We start from the raw sequence: 22,221 nt of genomic DNA, 5'->3' as shown, positions 1-22,221 counted from the left end.
TATGGTATACTTAAAAAGAAGGGGGGGGGGGGGGGCACAATTCATCAGCATCTGTGTTGATTCCTGGTTACAGTATTTTCTTCTCTGAAAGAGGGGAAAGTAAAGAATTCGTTGTTAGCAAAAATTCGGTGTTTTCTGAGTTTGAGGATGAAACCAGACACGCCTGTCCCCTCAGTACTTGTACACAGAATACCTTGTGTCACTGAAAGGGAACATTAGTGTAAAGTAAGTCTCCTCCCTATGAAAAAAACAGGACTTGGAGTTTGGAAAGACCCTGACTCGCTTTCTGGGGCATTTCAGATGCAGAGTGTGACAGGAAGGGTCACATATTGGTGGAAGGGGGATGATGGTTTGTTTTAATATCAAAATACTCAGTCTCCGCTGGTGGATGATGGCTCTACCCAGTCTTCTGTGCAAAAGGAGTTGGCTTTTTTCCGGAGCAGTTACATTTCAAATGGCAGCCCAAAGGCCTGCAATCCAAAGGTGCCAATCGTTAGTGCAGGGTAAGGAAAGTGTTAGTGCTTTCCTTAAAAGAAACTGCTTTCCTTTAAAAAGGAAACAGCTGGCCATAGCTTTTTACTGAAATCTTGGAGCAGCCTTGGATTCATTGCGATCCCAGTGCTGTGTGCCGTACTGGGAAAGGCTGGGCATCCAGTGCTGTCGAGGTAATGGAGGACAACAGCCTTGCTTGAGCTTTGTGCTTAAGGAGGAGTGGTGACGCGTTTTGTCATCGCTGCATTGATGTGTGTAAAGTAACTTTCTTGTTTGTATCCTGTCTCCAAAGCGCTGGAACGCAAACCCAAGCCTCCCTGTCCTAACAGCGGTTCCTTCTGCCCCAGTCTTAGTGGAAATAGAAAACCTCCCGAGGAGCCCCGGAGCCGGCCAGCAAGACAAGAAGTGGTATGTTCTGCTTCGCTGGGAAATGAACGTTGCTTGCTTATGCATGATTCAAGGGTCTGTTGCTTTATCTGCACTTACATAAGCTGCCATCCTTGTATCTTTAACGTAAGTTGACAGTCAAGTTAGTGATGATGCAGCTGATTTGTTGCTGTGGATGTAGTGTGGGGAGGTGACGACAGCAGCATTAGTCACCACCAACCAAAAGAGAATTTCTTCAGGAGCTGAGGAAATGATTAAATCAGCAACAGCATTTTCAAGTCTTGGAGAGAGCTGAGTCCTCCTCGTTTGCCATAATGTTCCTTGTAACCCTTTGCTTGGTATCGTGGGGCCCAAGGACTTACCTTCATCCTTAACAAAATGCAGAATCTTGTAAACCAATATCCTTGTGAATCGCCTTTTGTACCTTCTGAAATGGGCAAGCTGATTTTTTTCATTATCCTGGGTAGAATGGGAGCTTGAGGAAATGACATAAGCTGAAGATAAGAGCTGTGATTTCATGTAATCAGATTATTTGTTTTATGGATTGGATGCATCTCAAAACAAGAATGAATCGTTTGAAGATAAATGAACGTATCATTTATCTTTTCTTCAAGTAATTCTGTATTGCAAAGCAATTTCAAAACCAAAACTGAAATATATCAATCCAGTACTTGTGCACACGTCGTCTTAACTTTTTCAGCTGCTTGTGCATTCAAAGACAGTGTGGCTTATCCTGGAATGGTAATTCTGGTTTCTGAGGGACACTCCAGGAGCAGCAGCGATGGAATGGAGCAGCACAAAAGCTCTTATCCTGAGCAGTTTCAGCCCTCAAGAGAAAAGGTCCTTCTCCAATTGTTGGGCACATAAACCTTCAGTATCTCTTAAAAGTAGATGATAATTGGTTTCTAACAGTGCAATGGCAAAAGTACTTTGATTTCATAAATCACTGATTAAAGACTTTTAATTCTATGAATTTTGGATTATAAGGGGGATGGTAATTCTGCTTTATGCGTTGCATTTTATTGAAGTTTCAATCAGAACATGTGATCAATGCTGTTTTTCTTTCTTTTGCCCTCGATTTATCTAGTATCTGAAATCTGTGCTTGTCTGTGGTGACATCCTGTTGATCGCTCGAATCCTTCCATGGTGGTGGGTGAAAGGTGGTGGTTTCTTTATCCTTCAGCATTCTCAACATGTTTTTATTTTTATTCTTTTGGTTTGATTGCAAGATGGTGTGCTAGAAACCGGTATTTCCTTTGGTGGAAATGTTTGACTTTTGCTCCAAACAGCTCTTCTCGGGGGTCTGATTCGTGCTGGCCTTCTTGCTAGTATTTGCAAAGCTTCTGTTGCTTATTGGAATCCTGCTGCTTTTGTTCAGACACAGAGAGGACTCTGTCTCCAATCTGTTTCAGTTTTGGTCTCGGTACGCTTGTTTTAGGATTAGGAACTTGAGCCTGTCTGTCTTAACACTGTCCAGGAATCTAAGCTTCCGTGCCAGCTGCCACACTATGTAGCCTTCCTATAGAGAAGAGTGGGGGTGAATATAAAATATACCTGCACGTGATGCAGAGCAGTGTGCCATAAAGAAAATGACCTTCTTGGCAATTGATGTGCTTTGATTGAGACCGTGATGCTCGTACTGCCTCTCTGTTACGTTTCTGAGAGCCACGTCATTATTATTGAAGGCAGTTGTCTTCTGGCGAAGAAGTTTTAATGCGTTCTCTGGAAACAGGACTGCCTGTAACAAAGGGCAAATCCAGCTGTAGGAAGACAACAACAGTTTGGAGCTGAGTCGGCAACTGAGCTACATTCTGGTTTCCTAGATGGGAAGTGGGGTTTGGTTAACATAATTGCCAGGACATCCATATTTATTGCGGGGGCTGTGACTTGGCTATTGCGCCTTCACGTCTTGGTGTCTGGATGCTGCCAACAAGATCTCTTTTCAACTGCTACTGTCTTTAATTGGCCTGTTTCTGCATGAATTATCTTTGCTTTCTGTCAGAAAAATAGTCTTCTTTTAGAGAGAGTTTGCCAAGGGTTGTTGAGAACACCAAAATCTTTTGGACTGGAGATTTTGTAGGTGGTTGGATTGAAGGGGTTTAGAAGTAAGGTCCCGACCTCATGAGTTTCTGTACTCTGCTTGGCAGATGCCTGCGTTGGCTGCCTTGCAGCTTAGAGCCCTTCCTAATGGCAATGTTTCCTTTAATTTAAAATGTTAATGCTGCAGCTGCCAACAGCAGTTGGGCCAGATTGTAGAAAGTACTTTGCCAGACAGGAAGGATTTTAGTGTGGGTTTTGGTTTTTTTTTTTTTTTTATATTTTGCTCCCTTCCTGTAAAATTGTCAGTACTGGAAAACTGTACTGCTGCGTGGTCTGCAAACGGCCTGGAATATTGGCTGCAAGGCTGGGAAGCCTAAAAGACAATGTCTTTCTAGCTTTAGGTTTTTCTCAAAAAGCTGTTTCTATGCTAAGATAGGACAGCAGACAATTAATTATTAAAAATTAATAATTTTTTCCTTATTGTGCAATAAGTAGAGGATTTTAGGGTTTTGGCTTTTTTGTTTGTGGAGTTTTTTTGTATTTATTTTGTTTTGGTTTGTTTGTTTTTTTTTTCCCTTGCTGGTGGATGTAACTTTCACTTAACCACTTAAATTAGAGAAATGGGGAAATAATGTAACGAACTGTTGAGGATGGGAGCCTTCAGTGTTCACGGGTCACTTCCTCAGCATGTTGCCCAAAAAACAAACCTTGAATTTACCCATGGGTGACTTTTGTATAAAAATCCTCTCTCTCTTCTAAAGGAGGACTATCTCTGAACGTTAATCATTGACCGCTGTGGTGAATCCCGCATGCTTTTCTGCCTCCCACCCCTGCGCTGCTGCTGGGCTCTTCTGGCAGGGCTGGGGGCCATAAACCAGGAGCTGGCTTTCTGGAACAGGAGAAGGTGGAATTTGAGCTGAGGGATGTCCAAGACCCCTCTAGATGAACAGCAACAATATTTCTGCTTGGTTTAGATTTGGGTCATTAAATAGAGAATTTTACATTAAACTGAAGGAGTAGGTTTGTTTTAGGAATTTCCTTGCTTGACTAGTTTTATGAGAGAGTGCTTTTTCCCAAGCACCTTTTTGATACCTGGCTGTCCCTTGCATCAGCCTCTCCTAAAACATACATCTTGGTATGTGAGGTCTCAGTACAACACAGGCAACGGTTAACAGATCATTGTCCGTTTTTTTAAAAGTCTTTTAAAATTCAACTTTTCCAGTAAATTGCTTATCCCTGCTGCTTTTGAGATGCTTGTGACTGAAGCCTTGCAGTTTTCTGGCTAAGTGCTCCTGCATAAACATGTTTTTCAAAACACCATTTAAAGTGGTGAATGTTCTCCCCTGCTCCTCTTTCTAGCTTTTGGAGGACTTTATTCTAGCTGTGGGGTAGACTGGCCAGAACTGCAGACGACATTTCTGTGGTTTTGATTTTAAGAATTCAAAATAAAAAATTTGCCAACCATTATACCTTCATATGCAAAGTTAGAAAGCAGGGTATTAATTTGTGTTGTGACCTTTTGAAAAATGGTTCTTTTTTCCAACTAAGTTTTTTATGTTAATGAAGTATAGCTACAGTCAGCTTCCGCAGTAGTATTTAGTCCCTTAATCAACTAAAATTGTGAATGATTTGTGTGTGCTCTACTGTTTGCTCTTGCACAGTAATGCTTGTTTTTCCGAGTTTCTGTTTTCTTCTTCCCCCCCCCCCCCTTTTTTTTTTTTTAACTTGCATTAGAATCTGCATTTTCCAGTGACTTGGGAAACTCCTGCTGCTTGTAGATGCTTGTTTCGGGTGTACATGTAGAGCTGCCACTTAAACCCCTTCAGCTCCTGCCAATGAAGTGCCCTGTGTACTTGGGAGGTCTCTGCCTCTATCACCTTATTTTTTTCTGTAAAACGCTCATGGTTCTTGCTCAGTTTAGTGAAGTGCTTTGAAATCCAAAGTGCTGTTCATTTGGTGAGTGGAGACAATGTGCACATGAGATGTCTGAAATGACAGGTTAAGCTTTCTGCAAAAACGTGTGTGATACTGAGCAGAAAGGGGGTTTATTTGACAGTGTCCTCGTGTACACGCACGCTGCATGCCTCTTCCCTTCAGCATTTACCCTCCAGCACTGCCCTTTTCCCTTGCCTTTTCGCATCCATCTTCTCCTCTCGTTACCTCTGCTTTACTTCCCCACCCTCCTTCCCCCCCCGTACCCGTGTACTAATTGTGCCCCCTCCCGCTCCCCGACAATCCAGGCCCTTTGACGCTGCCGACGGCCGTCTCCGAGGTGGAATCCGGTGGGAGGCGTGTGCCCCGCCGAGGAGCGGCGCTGCGGAGGGACAGCTCACCGCCTTTGTCCATGCGCGCAATGTGAAGAACGCGGGAATGCGGGGCGGTGCTGGGACCTGTGCTGTCCACACCACCATGACCAGCCTCTGAGAACGGGGGCCCAGCTGGAGCTGGAGGCTGCTCTCCAGCAGAGGCTGCAAAATTACCTTGCGAGCTGCCTCTGAGATAAGGACAACGGACCCAAAGCTGACTACAGAGGGGGGGAAAAAAAAAAGCTTTTCTTACAAAGCCTCTGCGTATCGTGCTGCTGATATTTAGTCTTTAAAGAAAAAATAACATGTAGACCGATAGAACAGAAGCCACCCCTTGCTCTTGCATCAAAAAGAGTGTATAGATTTCTTTTTAATTGCCTTAAGGTTTTTTCTTAATGATTGAAAAACTGGGCTTAACTTTGAGAGCCAGGCAGGGAATCACATCTGTAATAAAACTGCACGCGCAACCACTGGGTTATAAGGTGGTTTCAAAAATCTTACATAGAGGATGTAACTGCCCCTCCTTTTGAACCATGATTATTTAAAAATATCTAAGATGGTTGATCTGAAAACTAACTTTTTTTTTTTTTTTTTTAACAAGTCCTCTTCTGAAAACTGTTTGGAAATGGAATAGAATTATTTTAATTTTTTAAGAATAAAATTATCAGTACTACTGAAAAGGCAAAGAGTAACTTATGGTTTTTTGCTTTCTAGAAAATTTTATTTCTTTTTTGCTGCCACGCTCCAATTGAAACAAACCAGAAATACTTCCTGACAAACAGCAGTCCTACCATATGATTCACAAGGTTAATTGTTAAGTCAGAGGTTAAGACTCCAGCTTCATGGCTCACTGGTGTTCTTGGGGGCCTTTAACAATGTGAAGAAGTACCTTTACCCTTGAACACTGTGTTTTCATCTGTTTTCTGAAGTTTGCTGCTTTGAAATTGCAATGTTCTTTTCCTATTTATAAAAAAAAAACAAAGGGGAAAATTTGTGGTAGAGCGCTTTTAGAATTCACTTACATTTAGGTTTTAGGATAAAGAAGGTGTTTGAATGATTTTCAAATTGTTTGAGCCAGTTTCAAATGCCCACAGAACCCAGAAATACAAAATCATTGTTTTCAGGTGTCCAGCCCAGAAGAACCAAGAAAGTAAGTCTCAGCTGGGACATAACTAAATATTGCCTGAGATGTTTTGGCCTCTTCACCCTCGCATCTGACAGGGAAAAAGAGACTGCTAATGAACTCTGCTTGGGGAAAAAAAAAAAAAGGATATGCAAACTACATATTACAGATCCGTGGGATCTACAGAGATGATTAGAGCAATGTGTTGTGCTATTTTTAGTTTTAGATTTTGCAAGGTGGGTGTTGTAAATTTCCGGAGCAAAGCAAACCTATTTGTTTATTATTTATAAAGTTGCACAAGAATATGCAAGTGAGAACAGGTGTTTTATCTTTAAAATGTTGTATAATTTCTGTATAGGTGAGGGAGAAGCAGCCACTAATTTGAGTGGAGGAATTTGGGAGAGATTGTATTTAAAATGCAAGAACGTTGTTGCAATAACAAGTCACTGTTTTATTGCAGAGTTTAAGTTCAGATGTGTTGATGGTAGTGGTCAGGCAGCTGCAAGAGTACCTCGGGTGCTGGAGAAGTTTTGTGTGGCTGTCACAGAAGCAGAGAATAGTTGAGGTTGGAAGATGCCTCTGGAGATCATGTAGTCCACCCCCGTGTTAAAAACAGGGTCGAGTAGAGCAGGTTACTCAGGACCCTGCCAGCCAGGTTTTGTGTAACTCCAAGGATGGAGACTTCACACTCTCTCTGAGCAACCCCTTCTGGTGATTGACCAACCTCACGGCAAAAACAGGTTGTTGGTTTTTTTTCTTGTATTTAGGTGGAAACTCCTGTATTTCAGTTTGTGCCCATGGCTTCGTGTCCTGTCCCTGGGCTCCCTTGAGAAGAGTCTGGCTGTTGTCTTTCCTATCCCCAACTGCCTGAGGGTTAACTGCAAGTTTGGTAATTAAAGCTGTGGCTGAAGTTTTCCTAGTATATTTTTTTTTGCCCTTCAGCAGAACTAGTTCAGATTCAGGATAGGGGAACTCATCTACCTTTAGGATGGGTTGGGTTTAGGATGGTGTACGTTGCCTGCTTTTGCCACATCCCGAGGGTCGATACTGCTCTGTGCTGGGCTTATTTTAGTCTGACTTCATTGACTTAGGGAGAATTATTATCCTGTTTTCCACTAGGGTAGGTGACAGCTCTCAATAGCAGATGGAGAAATTTTACCGCGCTCGTACCAACGCCACCGAGCTGCATTTTTACAGGAACAGGTCACGTAGTGTAGGAATAGCACTGAGGAAACACATGGATGTCTGTCTGAGCACTGTGGTGGTGACAGATCTTTGCTCAATATCCACAAAGGTTCTGCAGCCAGCACCTTTTCCTAAGGGTGTTTCCTTTCCTGTAGTGGTTGGCGTATATTACTCTATTTCAGTATTTGGAATTATCTTCAAACAAATGGAGACAGCAGAAGTCTTGGAATGTGGGACTCAGCCTGCTTGGTTAGAAACTGAAGGCACTTGAACAGTCTCCGTGTGTAGGATCATACATCCCCAGGATCTTTTCTTTTACTTTCCTCACTTTAAAGGAGAAGGAATATATTATTATTTGTTTCGGAATATTTTCATTTTTTTGTTTAGGGGAAAAAAAATCTGAAAAGGTGACAGGCTTAAATTTAATTCTCTTCTTACCTTCAGGTACAGCATTGAATGCCCCAAAACGAAGAAAGTGAACAAAGAATCTCGTACTACTGTACTACCTTGCACAGTCAGTGTGAGAAACTGTGTCACTACCAGTTTGAAAAAATAAATTAGCTTGTGCGGTGCTCCGTGCTGCTTCAAACTAGATTACTTGGAAAAGAATTATCTCTTTTGCAGCAGACTCGGATAGTTACTGTATTTTGCAGATTGCATTTCACAAACTACAATGAAGTATTGTTTTGCTTTTCAACTAGGAAATTTAAAAGAAAAATCGTACCCTTGGTAACTGATGGTTTTCTCAGTGATGTTATGCATTGTATGGTATATGGTACATACTAATATCAATATATTTGTCAGGCAAAAAGAAGAAATAATGCAGGAGGTAACTCCTGTAACTGTGGGAGTTCTTTGAGCATGTAACAACTTCTCTGTGATTAATTAGTGAGTTGACAAACCTTTCCACGCACTAAAACCCTTTGATGATTCCTATATTCGTAATTATTTGTATGGCTTGAACTCCTGGTATCGTTTGTCAGTTTTTCTCTCAAAATATTTCTTAACATATGCTGATAGAAGTGGATTTTAAAGACATAAAACCTGGCACTTTGATGTGAAGTTCAAATATCCCTTTGTGTGAGGGTAAATGCAGGAATATGGAAAACTAATGCCCTTTTCATTCTTCAGCCCTGCACACTGACTGTTGTAGAAGTCCTACTTTTCCTGGGAAGCCTTTTATTATTTCCCTTATGATTGGTGTGACAGTTCAAAAGTGTTTTGTAAGAGAAGTCAGAAATTCTGTGAAGTGATGAAAATAGTGTCTCATGCTTTTTCCTTCCGTAGTCCAGCCATTCATGAAGGCTGCAGGGTAGACCTCCCGCTGATGCTCTGAAGAGGATGAAGAATCTGGGTGGCCTCAAACAGTTCAATGCTCTTTGGGGAGCTCATCTTTTGTGCCTGCAAATTCCAGTGGCTGAGGTCTCCCTAGTACGACTTTCCTCTTGTGACTGCTTATCTCAGGGTGGCCAAGTAGGTGTTTCAGTTGGTCTGAAGGCAAAACGGGATCAATTCCTGCTTGAATCTTGGCTTAGGAGACTTCTCTTGTCAGCCTAAAATGGATTTAGTTTCCCTGAGGCCCGACCATGATGCAGAGGTGAAGCTGCAGGGACCCAGCCCAGTTGTCCTTGCTACCTCAGCCAGTCCTCCATCCTGTAGCACAAATGGCAATAAGGTTTTCTACAAACCTTCATCACCTTGATGTAGGTAGCACGCTGCTTTTGGAGTAGCACTAGACTGTGGGTGTGCCATTTGAATATGCCACCAGATTTCAAGACTGCCCTTATCTCTAGCGGGCAGGTTTTTGAATCAACAGTTGTCTGTCTGGTAAATGTTATGGGGGGGAGAAAGGCTAGTGTAATTATCCTAGCAATTTTCTAATGAAGATAGATTTAATTTTTCATTCCTTTTCTCTTCGCTGTGCTGCAATGCTAAGAAAAACTTTAGAAGATTACAGCATAAAGTGTCACTGATGCTCTATATCACCTCTCTTATGTGGAGTTCGTAGGAGCTTATACCTGGTTCCTTCAACGTGTTGTGGCATCAGCACCCCTCTGTTCTGCAGGCAAAGTCTGAACTTCCTCTGCTCATTGTGATATTAAACATTTGGGAAGCTATTTGTAGAAAACTGCCAGGAAATAGGAAGGAAAGTGTTGGCTTCATGTGAAGATTATAAAACATTTTCTTTCTTGTGCATAGGCATCCTCCAACAGTAAGGTACGGGATTCACTCTCACTTTCTTTGTTCCCTTAATTGGAAGAGCATCTATTCCTGCCTGTTACTTCTTATAATTGAATTTCTCTGTATCCATCGTTGCCCCTTTGCAAGGCGATCTGGTGCTTGCCATTTCCCATCAGCAGTGCACAGAGAGGCTGTGCAGCAGGTTGAAGAGTTTCCTATTATTTGCTTTGCTCGTAGCTTCTTATTCCACTGCTTAAGAGAGTTGAGCAAGTGACCTCAGTTTGCCTCATGTTAATTAATTGTCTTAAGATGATTCGTACATTATTAGCACTGAAATGGTGATATCCTGTAATCTGTTTCAGAGGTATATATTTAACATTGGAAGGATTCTTTTGGGTGCTTGAGTAGGAGGGAGGAGCTTTTTCCTGGAGCCTGTAGTGACAACAGGGGACTGCTTCTGGGGCTGGAGGGAGGTGTGGGGCATTAACCCGGTAGTGACAGGGGAGAAGCTGGTCTGAAGCATCTCTGCCAGTGCATAAGGGTAAGTGCTGTTGTGGTGGGTACTTGCTTGGTATCATTGTTCTCATATTTGGGACAGGACTTCCAAAAGGGATAGATTTTTCTTCTTAAACCAATATTGCAACCAATCTGTAAGTTTCCACATTTGTTAGTCTGCTGTCAGGGTAGCTTTAGCTGTTCCTGAACTTTGAAGAGAGGGATGAGATTCCTGACTGTTTGCACAACATCAACATCATAATATAACTTGTGTTATTGCAATTGTTTTTCTATTTTCATGGTGAATACAGATGGTAGGACAAAATAAAAAGGAGACACTTCCATTAAAAAGCAAAGGAGGTGAAACAAGTCCTCGTGACAGGGCACATAGCTGTGGTTCACCTGAAATATTGTGACTTCTAAGGTTTCATTTGTGTCTCTGCCCAAGTTAATGAATCTGAAACCAGTTCTAGGTGTGCCTGGCAGTGTCAGCACAGGCCTGTGCAGCACTCCCGTCTGCCCTCTGATCTGCTTACAAGTGTTGGGTGAAATGCTGTACAAATAGCTTTTTGTGAACAGTATCAACCTCCCTCTCCTTAACTTCTCTTTTTCTCGTGTGAAAAGCCAATGTCCATTGAAACAGTTTTTACAGAATGTGTCTGTTACCAGAAGACAGCTTGAAAATAGAGGTTGTGTGTGTTAAAGCTTTTTCTTGTTACAGCAGGAGCGATAACAGGACTCTGTGTATCTCTGCCCATCTTTCTGCCTTTGCAGCGTGCCTCTTGTTGATTTGCTGGACAGCACAGACTTGCCAGAAACTTGTGTTGATGATGCCGTTGGCCGTCCAGTTGTTGGCTTGGCAACAGGGGATTCTGAAGAGGCTGTTAATTTCCCTCATCCTGGCACAAAGGAATCTGCTGCTGAAAAAGCAGACTCTGATCGTAAGCAAACTTACAGATTTTTCCCTATTATCATGATGTGTGGGGACAAGGTTGTTATATGGTTTTTTTCCTTCCGAAAATCCAGAAGTGTTTTAAAAAGCTCCCTTGGATTATATGCGTAAGGACAGTTTTACCCATCGCTGGGACAAGGAGGTTGGTCAGCTCTCCCGTTTCACCTGGAAGCAGCTTATTTCCAAGGACAAAGGGAAAAGTCTCAGTTCTGGGGATCCCGCTTTATCCCCAAATCCAGTGAAATGAAGTGCAGCCATCTGAGCAGTTCACTCCTGCTGCTCTCTGGCTGCCTGGCTGTGGGGACGGCTGGGCGAATGGCCTTGTGGGAGTGCAGGGGGCTGTGAGTAGGTACATACAGTCCATAGGCTTGAAAGTTGCATGGAAGGTTGAGCAAGTAGCTTCCCCCATCCCGGTGCTTTTCCCCACACCTTTAAAACCATGTAATTTGTGTTTGGGAAGAATGCAAGTCAAGAATTAAAAGTCAAATCACTCCACGGTGATATCTCTTCTGTCTTTTTCAGCGTTTGAAGACACGTTCCTAAAGCTGAAGCAGCTGGAGACAGAGTGCAGCAGCCCCGTGCCAGGGGAGCGTCCCAACGTGAACATTAACGTACAGGTACTTGGGCTTCTTTCCTCCTGGCAGAGTTGCTGAGTTTTGTTCTGATGGTTCTGAAAAGGCTTTCGCTTACCTTGGTCCGTTTGCAAGATATTTAAGAATATGAGTGAGTAATATTGGGAGATAGTAAAGGAAATGGAAATGCTTTCTTATACATAAACCTGTGTGTGACAGGGCAGTGAGGTAAAGATGGGGGACAGAGGTGCGTGTGTGTGGACTGCAGCCTGGTGAAATTCTCTAAAATCAGTGGGAATAAAAGGCAAAAGTGCTTGAAATGTTCCTCAGTTGTTTTTTTCTCTAGGTTACTAACTGTACAGTGTTGTACAGCTCACCTCCTTTTTTTGAGGGGATGAGCTGCTTTCCTGGTGTTTTTCAGTTGCCTTTGGTAACTCTCCCAGAACGTTGTTTTGACGTTTTGAGTCAAGTTTGCTGCTGATCCATCCCTCCTGTTGAGTAACCAGTTTTCACCTGTTCTCTGAAGTAGGTGTTAGTGCTGTCTGTGTGTTTACATAGAAAGGAGTGTGTGGTTTGATTTAGTGCCCTTATAATTTTTTTCAAGCGAGTCAGGCTGCGTTTCTATGGGCAGCTGAGCCAAAGTACGAGCTTCAATGCCCTGAACAGGGGGAGGGCTCTCTTCTCCCTCACTCCTCTTTGCTCTTCATTCCCAGGCTTCCCTCTCTGTCACCTCCAGGAATCATTATATGGTTTGGTGAACCACTGTAGCCTACAAAATGGGAAGCAATGGGGTTTTTTTTACCTTTTATTTTGAATTTTTTGTTAAGGTGTTGGGGTTTTTTTTGTTGTTTAGTTTTGTTTTTTAAGTTGTTAAGTAGTGAGTTAAACAGGTGCATGGAAGGGGTTAAAGAAATGTTAGAGCCCCAGTGAAAATAAGTGTGTTGCTAGAACAGGATCTTACAACAGCAGTGAACTTTCATAGATACACTGGTTATCAGACAACTAGACCCAGGCAGGGTATTCTTATTTTTTAATGAGCTCTAAAAAATTTGGAATTTAGGTTTCCTGCTAGGTATACCTGTAAATAAATCATGCTTTTGGGGAGGCAGGGAGAATACAACTTCCTCTGCTTCCCCTGTGTTAAAGCTTTAGGCACTGGATTGCATTTTGAACAAGCAGAGAGGGTGAAGCACCTGGCGGTGTCATCTCTGTTGGTGCTGCCCTCCCTTGCAGGGAGGCCCCGGGATTTATCCAACTTTGGGTGAAACAGCTGTGATTTCTCCTGCTCCCTCACTAGTAAACGAGCCAGGTGCCAGGAGAGGTGTGTAGCAGCATGTGCCTGGGCTCAGCCCCTTCCTCAGTGTTTGTTCCCTGACTCCTGTGAGCCCAGGCTGCTGCTCTGCTGTGCTTGGGGCTGTAGGCTCTTCTGCTCGTGTCCCCTTTAAGGCCTGGTGTCAGGGATGCCTTGGGCACCTCTGCCTGGTGAGTGCATCACAAAGATTACCGGGTCTCTAAGAGGATTATTCAGTCTTCAGTAGGTCCTGCCGTGCCCAAACACTGCCTCTGCAGAAACTCCAGCAGCTGAGCACAGCTTGTTTCACAATGTTCTTGCCTGTTGAGCTCCATTTTAGTGCAGGAGAGGGGAAAAATACATTTAATTGGTTAAATGGAGAGATCGGAGCAAAAGTGTCATCATGGTTTTTAAATCATAGCTGATAAAATGTAAGCAAGGGATGAGTGCTGTAATGGGCTGATGTGGCACACAGCTGCCGGTGGGTGCAGTCACCACTATCCAGCTGCTGCCGTGCAAGGTGCTGGGTGACTCTGGATTTTAGAGGTTACAGATACTGGGGTGATCAGAACCTGATTAGGGAGCAAGACCATTTGTGTAACTGAGAAATACATGATGTATGGATCAACATTATGCCAGGATGATTCTTTCTTTCAAGAAGGAGGTGCAAATTTTATTATGAAAGCATAAGCGTAGATCATCAGTGGTTTTCCTCAGGTAGAAAAGATTGAATAAAGCTTTTCAGCCTATGATGTAGCTTACCAAGAGGTCACTTGAGAGTGACCTTAAAAACGCAGAGGAAGATTAGAGGCTGTCTCTGTATACTTTAAATTCTGTATGCCTTAAATTCCAAAGACACATAGGGTACAGTAGCCCCAGATGAGCACCCCCAGTTGTGATTAGTGACGAAAGTTAATGCTTTGGAAATGAGTCCTGAAAACAGTGACATAACTTAAAGACAGTTTGTTTTCTGCTTTTGAAGGCTGCTTTAGAAAAAAATATAAATTTCCACTTAAGGTGTTTGTTAGAAAATTGTCTCTCCTCCTGCACCTAGTTCTGCTCTTAATCTTTGTGTAAAAGAGGTGTTTATGGCATCTTCTTCTGACTCCACTGAATGGGACGGTGATATATATCCAACTGAAACCCTGCAGTGAGCTTAGATCCTGGAGCTTGCTGTGGCTTCAGATGAACACAGTGTTCTCTCTGACAGTGTGCTGATACAAATTTCAGCGTGTCTCATCTCCTCCTTTAAGTTTTACCCACGTATGAGACACAGACCTATGTAGAAACAGGTACAGCACATAAAAGGTTTGGTAAAACACATCAAGGGAAAGCATTAGTTTTCTGTTTATGAAGGCAGAGCTGCATCCTGAACTTCCCAAGTGACACTGTCAAACGCCAGTGGCTGTTCACTTCAGCTCTGTTAATTAAAAATCTTTAACTATTTCCCGTCAGGGTCAGAGATGGCCAGCCTGCATCATCTTTACGTAATTCTGTACTTGCAATCAATCACTCTTGATTGGTTTCTTTGGTAGGGAAATATTTATCTAGCGATCTGTGTTCTTTTAGAGAAAAAGAGAAATCTTTTTGGAATAAGAACTGGGAAGGGAGAATGAATGGCTTCATTCTTCACTGCTGCTCCCTGCCAAAATCTGTTGGGATGGAAGAATGCGACTTTGTCCTTTCCCAGCTTTCACTGGGGCAGTGACCAGACCTGACAAAAGAGAGCAAATAGCTCTTAAATACACCGACGCTCCACTTTCATCAGCTTCTGAAGTGAAATGAACAATAAAAAGTTCGCCCTGTTTCGCCTGTGTTCATATCTGCTCCAGAGTCAGAAATGCAAGGACGGGAGGGTTCTCTTTTTCTGAATTTGTTGTGATCTGTAAACATGTGGGAGTTGCTCCAAAATGTGATTTTTTTCAGTGGCACCAGGAATGCTGCTCAAAAGCACAGAATTTTGGGATCACACACCCTGCTGCTGCCTTTAATCGTTCCTTCCCTTTTTACCTTGCGGCTTAGCTCTGTGTTTTGATTGAAGATTAAAGTGCAAATACAGCTTGTCTAGTGCATGGAAACAATAAAAATTCCTAACAAGCCAGAATATTGACAAACCCCAACAGCTTTACTATTTTATGTGAACAACTAAATGTCTTGTAAATTAGACATTTTATGGTGCCAAATGCTTTCCCCCTCTAGTGACATGCTCTCTCCATTAAAAACCCAATAAAAAACCAATGCTTTTTTCAAGCACAAAATAGAAGGGATTGCGGAAAAATGTATCTCTAATATTGATGGAAATATTTCCTCTGTGGTATAGAATCTATACTTGTTTACGTTAAAATATTTCTTAATAGTACCAAACTTTTCAAAAGTTGGGAATCTAATTGCTAATAGAGTGACCTGATTAAACTGCTTGTTCAGGTGGAGGAAGCTGAGAGGAAGTTAAAGCCCAGAAAGGTCCCTAAAGCACCAGTGTCCTGATGTGCTCAGTTAAAACAATCACACTTTACTGTGTCACTGGTACTGGAATAATGCATTAGAAATTCTGTGCAGGGGCTGTTATATCCGGTTCAGTGAGATCCAGTGTCAGGATTTAAGGATTATCGCAGTTGGGTACCGCGACTGTACAAATAATAATAATTCAGTCTTAATTGTTCCAGGCTTTTGGCAATTCCGGCAGCTTCTCTAAAACATAAACACCTTTAAATATTTAATAACTATTTGTTTTGTTAGTCTTCATTAATTACGTGAAAGTGCATCTCTTAATATCTGCTAACAACAGTCATTAGCGACACTGGTTGTTGGTCCTCCCAACGTTTTATGCAGATAGTGATAGATTTTGCAAATGTCTGTATCCGGTGCTGACTGGGGTCCAGATTTTTGAACGGGTTCTCCTTTAGATAATCTCGTGAGTTCCTATTCGGATACCCTGAAAAATTACTTAAAGGGAGACAAGAAGAGGAGATGTTTTTCCTCTCTCTAAAGACCAAACACCAGGGTTGTGCCTGCTCGGGGCTGCTGCAGGAGGAAAGGGGCAGCCTTGGCCAGGGACAGGGGCATATGGCGAGGAAAGCAGGACTCTGTCTCCCCCTGCTGAGTCATACCCCCACAAGAGAGGTCACAAGGTTTAGTTTCCACTTAGTTAATTATCTTCTGTCACTAATCAAATAGCAATTAGTAGATTGAATGCTTAATTAACATTTTATAATTAAGAAATGCAATTCACGTAATGAAATATAGTGTAGTGAAAGGTATCTCATTTTTAATTGTCGTCTTATGTATCTGGCTGCCAGTTTGCTCTGATGTAATCAGTGAGGAGACAGGGAGCGAATAGCACATTAAACTTGTTCTAATTTATAAGTGAATTTTAAAGTAACAATCTTCCAAACTTGCAAGTGAGAGTAAATTATCAACCTCTAGTTAAGCTGTATTGGAATGGTGTAATATGATGGCTGCTATATTGATCTATCAGTAAACTAGGCTGCAAATCTAGGGTCCACTTCACTTCTTGCACACTGTATTTTTAGCACAGCACTTTCTGTCTCCACATTTAAGCGTTGTGCTTTTTTTGCATTATGTTTTGCTATGACTTTACAAGAGAGTTCCAAAATAAAGGAAAAAAATTGATTTTTCATGTCAGTATAAACCTGCTGACTTTCCTCTCACTCAGAGCCTTGTTGTTATTTAGAGGTGTTAATAAACTCCAGGCCAGACTTTTCCACGTGGGAGCTGCTTCTAATAAAGATATTTTTTCATGTCTAGGATGAAGTGGTGAAGCTGACAGATAAATGTCTTAACAACGCAATTGAGAGCCCGATGGCAGCAGCGACGTGGCTTCCAGCAGATATCAAAAGCAATATCCTGAAGGCCCAGGCAGAAGCAGGGCACAAGGTGAATACTCAACCGATAGGAACTGGGATGTTCTCAAACGTTTCATTTCTCTTCAATTGCCGGGGGCTGGAGGAAGTGCTTTGCAGATACGGGTGCTCCAGGAGCCAAGGAGTGAGAGCCTTTCAGCCTTCCTTCCCAGTAATAGTGATCCAGTACTGGAACGGCTGCCCAAGCTGGAATCTCCATCCTTGATGGTACTCAGTGTGTAACTGGACAAGGTCCTGAACAAGCCCTGGTTTGAGTGGTGGTTGAGCCAGGTAACCTCCACAGGGTGCCTTCTAACCAAGAAATTATTATATGATTCTGTGACTAAGACCATGCTTCTAGCATGTTCCAGTAAATTCTGTAGCAAATAATGGTGTTTTATTTGGCTACGTTGGTGGGTTATTTTTACCTCTGCACTGAAGTTTTCACATAGAATTGATGTTTTGAGTCCCTGAGCAGCAGATGAAGAGCACACTTCCATCCTGGGAGGGTGGCTTTCGGCTCTTCTTTGGATCTCAGAACTGACACAAGACGGAAACAGGTATCGGAAGTTTATATCTTTGTTCATGTTTTCCTCTCAGGTGGTAAGAGAAGACAACCTGACAGGTGTCAAGAACTCCAATATTCAGGATGCTGCTGCCAGGTACTGAATAGATTTGTAAGAAACACGTGGTTTAGTTACCCGAGTACAGCTCTGGGAACCTGCAGTTCCTTCTGGGCCTTCAGTGCCTCAGTGCTCATTGCATTTTACCTTCCGTAGTGCAGCTCAGCCGGGTGAGTGTGAAGTGGTCTTAAAATGAGAGCCAGCAAGCACTGTTGTTGCTAAATTTATTATATACAAGGTAGTCCAGATGCTCTGTGTTCTCCCATACTTTAATTTGATAAACGTGGTTGAAACAGCAGCTTCGATCATCATAGTTATTTCTCACCTGGGAACAACTTTGGTGTGGGCAGAGGGGATGGGGCTGTTTGCAGGAGCTGTTTTCTAGTGGAGAAAAAAATACTGTGTACAAAAACCTGATACTTGCGGTTGATTTCCTGAGAATTACTGAATCTCAAGTGATTGCCAGTTTCAGTGGGATTTCAGGCATTGAAAGACTTAGAGGGTTACACCACGTAATTTCTTGACCATTTGTGAAGAGGAGCCACGTGTCAGACCTCAGAGAGCACGTGGGAATATTGAATAAAATGGGCATCAGCCATCTCAAAAATTGGCTGTAACGAGTGATCCCTGAAGAGTTGTCCGTGGAAGGTTGTACCTGTTTTTTGTTTTGTTTTGTGCCAGGAACATTCTCCCCTCGGGCAGAACACAGAGCAGTCCCCCAGCAGCCAGTCCAGTATTTCAAGCCCCAAGAGAGCTGCTGAAGGCAGCCCCTGCCCCAAACGCCTTTGTTCTGTAAGTGATTCCAGAGAAACGTGTTTCTGGGGTGAGGGAACCACCTGGAGATCACCATGAACCGGTCTGAAAAGATGAGCAGCAGTTTCTGAGCATTTAGGCTAAATCTAACTAAGCAGGTTTACCGATGCATCTTTAATTACCGTTGCAACAGTTAACGAGCGTAGGCCAGGCCTCAGGGTGAGCATCCTAGAAAGCAGTAAGCAAATCTCTCTCATCTTCTGAAAGGACTGAAATACCTGACATCCTGCTGCCCCTGGCTGTAAGGAGGAAGATAAGAGGATGGCAGGGAAGGCTTCGGGCGAATTAGAAACAAGGGCTGAAGAAGCTCCTTTGAGGTAGAAGATATCGATACTGTTGGGTTTATACACAGCTGTAGCTGAAACTGTGAGAGAGGGCAGTAATCTGAGGAGTTGGAAGGCGTTTACTTCAACATCCTCACAAACATCAGCCTGCTGTCTGCCTCTCGTGGCGCTGCTGGTAGTGGTTGAGCTGTCGGGGGAGCAGCCCTGTTCCGTGCTGGTGCTGATGAATGTTTTCTCCTTTCAGTAACGCGTTAACTGAGGACAGCGCTGCCTCTACCCACGAGGACCTGCTGATTCCAGCTCATCTGGCTCCGGCCGAGGAGGCGGCTGTTTCAAAGGTATCACCACCTGCCAGCCTGGAAGGTTTCTGTGTGTCACCTTCTGAGCTCCTGATGCCTCCAGGCAAGCAGAGCAGACCGTGCTGCGTGCCTCTCATAACTCAGTGAATACCAGCCGCTGGGGAATGCCAGAGAGTGCTTTCTGGAGCAGACAGGGACACTGTACAGATCTCACCAGAGGCCATTTCTGAGTGTCCTTTCAGCTGCTTTGCCTGAGATTTATTTTTCTGATCGTTTTCCTGACGCTGGTGATTTGATGCTCCAGGAAAGAGACTGCAGGGATGGAATTCTGCCATAGGCAATTCCCGTCAGAGTAACCACAGAGAGAAGAGTTTAAATTGAAATGTTTAATTGTTTTATTCTGGTTACCTTAAGGTAATTTTTAACTGGACTCCACAAAACGCACATAGTAATTCAGGGGTCAACTTGCCTTTGTCTCTTTCCAGAAGAAAAGAGGAGCCCAACACTGGACTCTGCTGTTACGTCAGCAGGCTGAGGGGTTATTCTGCATCACTAAGGCCTCATGCCCTTTAGCTGTTGTCCCTCCAAACCAGTATTATGTAGTTGACCCCACTGTATAATTATCTGTTTCATCTTCTGAGTTCAAATACTCAGCTCACAGACCTTGCTGACCTCGTTGGGTGGCACAGTACCCTATCTTCACATCGAAGAATGGGACAGCGTCACAGCTCACACTGCAGTGACTGTTTCCAGTATGCTGATAAGTTAAATGAAAAGGGTATTAAAAAAGACCCCTCCAAACCAGTATTATGTAGTTGACCCCACCAGTTTCATCTTCTGAGTTCAGATACTCAGCTCGCAGACCTCGCTGACCTTGTTGGGTGCACAGTACCCCATCTTCACATCGAAGAATGGGACAGCTTCACAGCTTACACTGCAATGACAGTATGCTGATAAGTTAAATGAAAAGGCTATTAAAAAAGACCTTATGGAAAGATTTGAGAAAACAGACCTGATAAACAGTGGTGTTCGTTAAGGACAAGAGGAAATAGGCACAAGCTTGAACATAAGAAGGAGGAACTTCTTTCCTGTGAGGGTGGCAGAGCACTGGAACAGGCTGCCCAGAGAGGTGGTGGAGTCTCCTTCTCTGGAGACATTCCAAACCCACCTGGACATGTTCTTGTGCAACCTGCTCTGGGTGGACCTGCTTTGGCAGGGGGTTGGACTGGATGATCTCCAGAGGTCTCTTCCAACCCCATATCATTCTGTTATTCTGTGACACTGGTCTATAACTTGGGAATCCACTAGAGTATTCATCAGACCTATCTGGTTACTACTGGGAATTCAATTCAAAACTGATTTATTCCATAGAGCGCTCCAGATGACCAGGACGTTTCCTTAACACCATTGACAGAGAATCTAATTGACTTTACAGAAGCCACACCTCGGGTAAATGTATTTCAAAACCAAACTTCTTCCTTCACACATAGAGTGGTTTTCACTCAGGAGCTCTCCTCACGGGCTGGATCTGCTGCAGCAGAGCGAAGCGGTGATGGACCTGGAGCAGTGTGTGTGTGCCCCTGCCTTCGGGGGACTGGCTGAGGGGTGACACCTACAGCTTTGTCACAGAAGTGGAGGAACCTGAAGATTAATTTGTATCTGTGCCCCAAGAGCCTGTAGCCTTATTTTAGTGTGCCTGCAAGGGCCAGCCTGCTTCTCGGGCTTTTTGGGAATATTCACTACCTCAGAAATTATATGTAAATGTGTATATATACACACAGACATATATATGTGTGTGTACACGTATATAAATACTTGAAAAGTAAACTTTTAGTTGCCTTTTGGAAGGGATGGACAAACACCCCAGGTGGTTTGGGGAGGCAGTACTGGTCTGGGAGGCAACAGTGTTTTGAGAATGTTCTCAGCTACTTCCAGCCTTCTCTAACGAGCGTTTGTTTGCTTCTTGTAGGTGTCTTCCCAGCCCACCATAATGCCGAGGTGGATAGTGCCAGTGAGTTATTTGATTATTCCTTAACAACAAAAAAGAAAGTTTTTGTCATGATTAAGAAACAGAAGCTCAAGTAAAAAAGTAAAATACAATAATTTGTAATGATTTGGAAGCCCATACCAGCAGAGTGATTCAGCTGGAGTAAATCAAACAACATACATATCCTGTTAATATTTAAACTTCATTTTTGCTGTGTTACATTCAGGTAAATGCCGTAAAGTTTTATTTAAGAACTTGCATTTAGTGCAGCCCTCCCTGGAACTCGATGAATCTCAGTTTTTACAGCTGTAAGTGAACCATACTGCAGAACGAGCTCGTCTTGTCCTGGCAGGTTTTTAGTTCAGTTTCCTGTTTGATTCTCCCCAATGCAGACGGGACCGATTCCCAACGGGCCGTTGGGAGGTGACGCAGCCTTAGCTCTGAAGGCAGTGAAAGGCAGCGGGGACACCCTCCTGTTGTCACCTGGATTGCCACCGTCCCAGCAGACACCCGACGTCCTTCCCAGGTAAGGTCTCCTCAGCTCCCCCTTCAGAAGCGTGTGTGGGGTGGGAAAGGAGGTAGGAGCTCTGGTCACTGCTGCTTCAATAGTGACAGTGGTCATTTAGACACAGTGCCTGGTTTGCTGTGCTTATAGATGACAGTTTGTCTCTGAGCGTTTGCAATCTTATAAATAAATAGAGCAGCTGGTGTGTGTCTGTTTTTATGTCACATTGTTTGAAGGGTAAGAAAACATCTTTTTTAATCCAAGTAAATCAAGGAACAAAGCGTACACGTTTAGCTGGAGTTGGAGGTAAACATGTTGTCATTATAAGTGCTATAAAATCGATTAATTCTTTTTAATTATCATTTAACTTCAGGTTCTTTCCTTAACTACTAACACCTCTTAGTACTGGACTAAAATTATGGTACAGGTTAATTATCTGAGAAATCACTTCTGGCACCTGCCAGAGGGTTTGGGAGGGAGAGAGAGAAATGTCCCCCAGGTCTTTCCAAGCTGTAAGGAAGTCCGAGGAGAGAATCTGTGGAAACTTTTCCCCTTCTATTCCGTTGTGCCGCGCTGGCGAGGCAGTGATGGCAGCCATGGCCAGGTCTGTCAGTGACCCTCTTACGGTGCGGATGGCAACGATGGCACTACTGCACTGTGTGAAGCTGATCCAGGTTGCTCTTCTGGGGGTTGTCCGTTGGTCTCACTGAATTATGAGGGGAACAGCTATTAACAGTCTTGGGGACAACACTCACCTTTTCCTTTTTACATGGCAGATCTTTTTGGAGGAGTGTAGTTACAGGACCTCTTTTTTTTTTTCCCCCCC

General features: G+C 43.3%; 1 protein-coding gene across 5 annotated transcripts in view; it reads left to right on the top strand.

The window, feature by feature from the left end:
- EPB41L5 (erythrocyte membrane protein band 4.1 like 5) overlaps positions 1-22,221 on the top strand; it is a 72,773-nt gene that overhangs the window by 37,268 nt on the left and 13,284 nt on the right. For 2 of the 5 annotated variants that reach the window (XM_014939733.1, XM_014939723.1), the window contains exons 15-24: positions 785-900; positions 10,984-11,150; positions 11,684-11,778; positions 16,790-16,918; positions 17,485-17,546; positions 18,189-18,299; positions 18,849-18,942; positions 20,275-20,352; positions 20,873-20,914; positions 21,283-21,416. In XM_014939733.1, the coding sequence (XP_014795219.1) occupies positions 785-900; positions 10,984-11,150; positions 11,684-11,778; positions 16,790-16,918; positions 17,485-17,546; positions 18,189-18,299; positions 18,849-18,942; positions 20,275-20,352; positions 20,873-20,914; positions 21,283-21,416 (1,028 nt within the window). The remainder of the gene's footprint in view (positions 1-784; positions 901-10,983; positions 11,151-11,683; positions 11,779-16,789; positions 16,919-17,484; positions 17,547-18,188; positions 18,300-18,848; positions 18,943-20,274; positions 20,353-20,872; positions 20,915-21,282; positions 21,417-22,221) is intronic. The other 3 variants (XM_014939749.1, XM_014939742.1, XM_014939757.1) reach the window with 3 other exon arrangements.

This window comes from Calidris pugnax, unplaced genomic scaffold (genome assembly GCF_001431845.1).
Source record: "Calidris pugnax isolate Ruff unplaced genomic scaffold, ASM143184v1 scaffold21, whole genome shotgun sequence".
Lineage (NCBI taxonomy): Eukaryota > Metazoa > Chordata > Aves > Charadriiformes > Scolopacidae > Calidris > Calidris pugnax.
This window is presented reverse-complemented; position numbering and strand designations above follow the sequence as displayed.